This window comes from Triticum aestivum, chromosome 6A (genome assembly GCF_018294505.1).
Source record: "Triticum aestivum cultivar Chinese Spring chromosome 6A, IWGSC CS RefSeq v2.1, whole genome shotgun sequence".
Taxonomy (NCBI): Eukaryota; Viridiplantae; Streptophyta; class Magnoliopsida; order Poales; family Poaceae; genus Triticum; species Triticum aestivum.
The window spans coordinates 464,058,156-464,063,066 of NC_057809.1; the positions used below are offsets into that span (position 1 = coordinate 464,058,156).

General features: G+C 55.9%; 1 protein-coding gene across 1 annotated transcript; it reads left to right on the forward strand.

The window, feature by feature from the left end:
* Nucleotides 1–234: 234 nt before the first annotated feature.
* On the forward strand, nt 235–1,577 carry LOC123130755 (zinc finger protein ZAT1). Its single transcript, XM_044550570.1, has one exon. The coding sequence runs from the start codon at nt 331–333 to the stop codon at nt 1,273–1,275; it is 945 nt and encodes a 314-aa protein (XP_044406505.1). The 5' UTR covers nt 235–330; the 3' UTR covers nt 1,276–1,577.
* The last annotated feature ends 3,334 nt before the right edge of the window (nt 1,578–4,911 follow it).

Below are 4,911 nucleotides of genomic sequence, written 5' to 3' on the forward strand. Positions count from 1 at the left end.
ACGTATATCCCACAAAAATAGAAAGCGATTTGCACGCAAGGAGTTAAGGCTGGAAAATATCAAGCTGCGCATCTGTGATTTGATATGCTGCGCCAGAGCCAGGAAGCATAAAAAAGCCCCCAGGCCCAGCAATGGAAAGTGTCAACGCGGAATTAAAAAGAAAACGTAGAAAAAGGAAAATAAGAATGGAAAAATAAATAGGAAGGAGAAGCTTGGCTGTTCCGCTATATTCTAACTTCCGCCGCAGCTCTCTCGTTTGCTCCCGTCCTCTCTCCTCGCCATTCTAGCTCCTGCCACGCTTTCCCCGAGCGAGCTCCCCAAGCTCTCGCCATGGCAAAGAACACATGCAAGCTCTGCTTCCGCCGCTTCGCCAGCCCCCGCGCCCTCGCAGGCCACATGCGCTCCCACTCCGTCCGCAACCCGGCCGCGAAGCAGCAGATCTCATCGGCGTCCTCCGCGTCCACCTCCTTCACCGCCGCCGCCGACGGCGACGTCAGCTTCAAGAAGCCCCTTCCAATCTACGCGCTCCGGGAGAATCCCAAGCGCAGCCTGCGCGTCACCGATGTCGCCTTCTCGGATCGCGAGAGTGAGGCCGAGTCCACCCCGCCGCACCCCAAGCGCGCGCACGCCGCCGCTGCCGGGGGCGAGACCGAGCCGCTGAGCTCGGTGTCGGACGCAGCCACGCCGGAGGAGGACGTGGCGCTGTCCCTCATGATGCTCTCCCGCGACTCCTGGCCTTCGACGGGGCGCGGCTACGGCGACGGCGACTACTCGGACGACGGGAGCGACGGCGGTTACACGCTCCCCGCTCCCGATCCGGCGCCGGTGGAGAAGCGCACACGGTTCCAGTGCGGCGCGTGCAAGAAGGTATTCCGTTCCTACCAGGCTCTCGGCGGCCACCGCGCCAGCCACGTGCGCGGCGGCAGGGGCGGCTGCTGCGCGCCTCCCATCGCTCCCCCTCCTCCTCCTCCGCAGCCGCTGGCACCGGCGCCATTGATGGAACGCGAGGGGGACGAGGACATGGACGGGAAGGGGTCGCCACGGGAGTGCCCCTACTGCTACCGCGTGTTCGCCTCCGGGCAAGCTCTTGGTGGGCACAAGAGGTCCCATGTTTGCTCCGCCGCCGCCGCCGCAGCACAGGCGCATGCAGCCGCCGCTCCTCCGGCGCCGATCAAAGCCTTTGGCATGATCGATCTGAACATCGCGCTGCCGTTCGAGGATGTGGAGCTCTCTGCCGTGTCAGATCCCCGTTTCTCCTCCAATCCAGGTTCCTGAAGCAAGCATTCCGGCTAATCCCAATCGAGGAGGTGATCCGAGGTGAGATAAATCTATCCATCCATCCATCCATCCATCCAAGAAACCAAAAGGTAGAAAAAAAGAGGAAGATAAACAGAGATAAGAAAGAACCATCTTTGGTAGTTGTCGATGGCAGTCAATTTGCTCGTACAGTCGATTCCGTTGATCTGTTTTTACAGGATTTTAAACTGTTGATGTTCGTTTCGTTCCTGTTCGTTTAAAAGCTATGGAATTGGTGTAGATAAGCTGTGGTTTGTTATTGATCCGACGATCTGAATTCAGCTATAGCATCAGAATTGGGGTTTAAAAGGAACGCTTTTTCAGCTGAACCATCCCCTCCCCATGTTCGCATAGCCCAGAGCACACACATTATACTGAGACCAAGTAGTTGAGAAGGAGTGCTAGAGACCAAAGCATGCACAAAAGCATGGCAGTGGAGTAGAGTAGAGTAGACGAGCTAAGCTTTTGCCTAGTGTCCAAAGTCACAATGGCAAGCAATGTGCTTTGCTCTGTGTCTGAGTTGCGTTGCCTCCTTTCTTTCGCTCCTTCAGTTGCTGCTGCCATATGAACAGCAGCAGCTGCTCGTACCCTTGTGCTCCTGTTTGTTCCCCACCACTATTTCTTTCATTAACCACCTATGTCTCCCTGCGCGTGGGCCCCGGCCACACACTCCACGTACGTACGGTACTAGGTTGCAGAATTGCAGAGGTCATGGCCGCTGGAATCAATCGTAGTATACGGATGATAACAGCCAGCCAACCAGCCAGCCAGCCGTTCTTTGTTTATGGAGATGGAGAAACGGCAGTCGTTTTTGTAGGGCTCGGGCTCCACGTTTGGAGGCAGGCGGTTAGCGTCTCGCCCCCACCGGTGGCGTCCACGTGTCGCCCCGCCCCGCCCCAGCCGGAGGTTGGTGCGCGGTGGTGGTGGCGCTGCGAATCCGGCCGGTCATTCAGGCCCCCCGCTGATTCCGGGGGAAGGAATTAACACGGAATTAATCGCGCGGTTTAATGTGCGCGTAGCGTTTTCACCCCCTCCCCTCCCCTGGCCTGGCCTGCCTTTCCCGTCCCGTATCTGGGAGAAGCCAGTGGGCGCGGAGCCCGAAGCGGATCTCGACGACGAAATGGCTGGTGCACACGGGTGTCAGGCTGACGCGTGGGGCCCGCACCGCGCCAGTTGGGTACTGTAGGTCGTACCCGTGCGGGCCGGGATAAAGCGCAGCCGGTGGGGCTACGTGGTAGCCGCTGCCGTGGCCGTCCGATCAGGGCTGAACGCCTGCCGATCGGTCGTGCCTGGTAGCTTGCCTGGGGCTTTTGGATCACGTCCGTGTCAGGGCCATCCATCATCACCGTGCCGTCGCTCGCTTCTCCTGCTGGCCTAGCTCGCCTAATCCCCGTACTGATACAGCACACCCTGATCCGATCCCACATTAATCGCACGAAATCACGAGCTTGCTGCACGTACTTACTTACCTCGGGCGTTTCTGACGTGTGCTGCTGCTTAATTACTACTCCAGTATTGCATTTTGCAGCATTATGGTTAATGAATGGGCAGTACGACGGTGCATTGGATGCTGAAAGGCGTGCGCTCTCGCCCAGTTCGCGTGAAGGTGTATCGTAATCGTATCGCTTTAGGCCGGCGAAATCTTTTTTCCTTTAGCGTGCGTGGAAGCAGGTGCATCTGTGCCTGCACCGCGGTGCACGCCATATATGTACCACCAGCGGTTCGCTGTCCCACTCCTGCCTCCTGGCGGACGCCTGGAAATTCTCCTTCGTCCGGACCAGCATACGGCGACACTGAAAGTGAGCTGCTAGCTCTTGAGTAGCTACCGATCGAGCTTACTTAGGTAGCTCGAGCTAGCCAGCAACCAACTTAGTACCAACCTACCTCTGCGATGCTTGCTCTTTCTCCTGCGTCCCAAGCAAATGTAGGTACTGAGCAAGCTCCACGCATGCACGACTCATGATTCTGTGGCTTGGTTCAGTAAAGTTGGTCACACGAGTCGCATGGGCCGGGGGCCGATGGGTGGATTGATCGGCCCAGTGCGTGCATGCTGGTTGGCTTCTGGGAGTGGCATAGCCAGCCAACTGGATGGATATGCTCATGCCATCCATCCATGCATGCCTATCACGTTAAAGCATCGACTGGAATGCTGACTATTTTGCCCCGGCCTAGAGGTGGGAGATGGGTGATTCTGGGCGTGCATGTATGCATGCATGCATGGTTGGTCAGTTGGCACTTAACAGCAGATCGCCCCGACGTGTGTGTGTGGCCATTAAAATGTGGTGTTCTTGAATGAATTCCTCTCGATCGTCCGTATGAGGATGGATCGTGCAGTCGTTCGCTAGCTGCTGGCTCACATGCATGGTTGGTGGCCTGGGCCGGGGTCACGAACAAGCGAGCCGTGAAGGCGAATGGGAGGCGCACTGTACCTTGTCACGCTTTACGCTGTGCTGTGCCTCGCTCGCCATTGGAAACGGCACGGCACCGCACGCACGCCGCGCGCGTCGAGCAGGTCCACAACCAAGCAAGCACCGGTAGCTCGCTAGCTCGACACCCATGCTCCTCCATCTTCACTTTCCCGTACGTCCTAATCTCCTACCTAATTTTACTGCTAGGAAACAGGCAGTATGTGCATGCCCAAAGAAGGAGAAAATACTCCTTTGAAGTTGCTGATTAAGCTTCGGATCTGAGCTCGGCTGTGTGTGTTCCAACGGCCACGTGATGGCGACCTTGGCGTTGCAAGGTGCAGATCCTGACGAGGAACGCAACATTGCATTGCTGGATTGTTGCCGAGTCGGCTATCTTGCAGTCCGGGGAGATTTGTGTAATTGCGTTCTCTAAAAAACACATCTCCCGTGGAGTCACTCGTTGGATCTAGTCTAGAAAGAAAAGGGACAAACTTGGCTTGTAGTTAGCACATCATTTTCATCCATACGCACCTCGAATCTGGTAGCTAGGTATAGGACCAAACCAGCAGCAACGAGCATGGATGCAAGTATAGCTAAGCTGCAGCGTTTTTTAAAAAGTCTCTTTGGTTATTGACTCATAAGTTACGTGCTCATTTCCATATGTGCAGACGTGTAGTATTTCATCCTCAAGTGTGCTACTATACTCACACATTGCATGCTGCATGCACATGTAATACAGTACCAGTTCTGCTTCTTTTTTTCCACCAGTTTCTGTTTATTGATGAAGCCAGCAGGTAATGTAGTAGTGGCTCGATCGAGGATAGTAAAATGTGCACGCGTGCCAGGTTTTCGTCTCTCTGTAGGCTGTAGCACGCAGTTGGAAGATGTTAGCCCACGAGCAAGTACTGCTAGCATAACTGCTCCTTGGCCCAAACGGAAGGTTAGTCCCAAGCTGGAATAGATACAGGTCAGTGCTGCTAGCCAGCAGGAGTGCAGGAACACAGCAAACACGGCAGCGGCAGGAAGCATCTTGGATCAGAGATATAGGAAGATAGGCGTTGGCGTGGGAAAACTGGGAAGTATTCTGTCCAAATTAGAGACGGCCCTTGCTTGTCCATTAGCCAGCGGTGGCGCCTCGCTTGTGCGTCAAGGATAGCTTGCACGGGCGAACTAGCTAGCTATGGACGCCCGGTGAGCACTTGGGGCA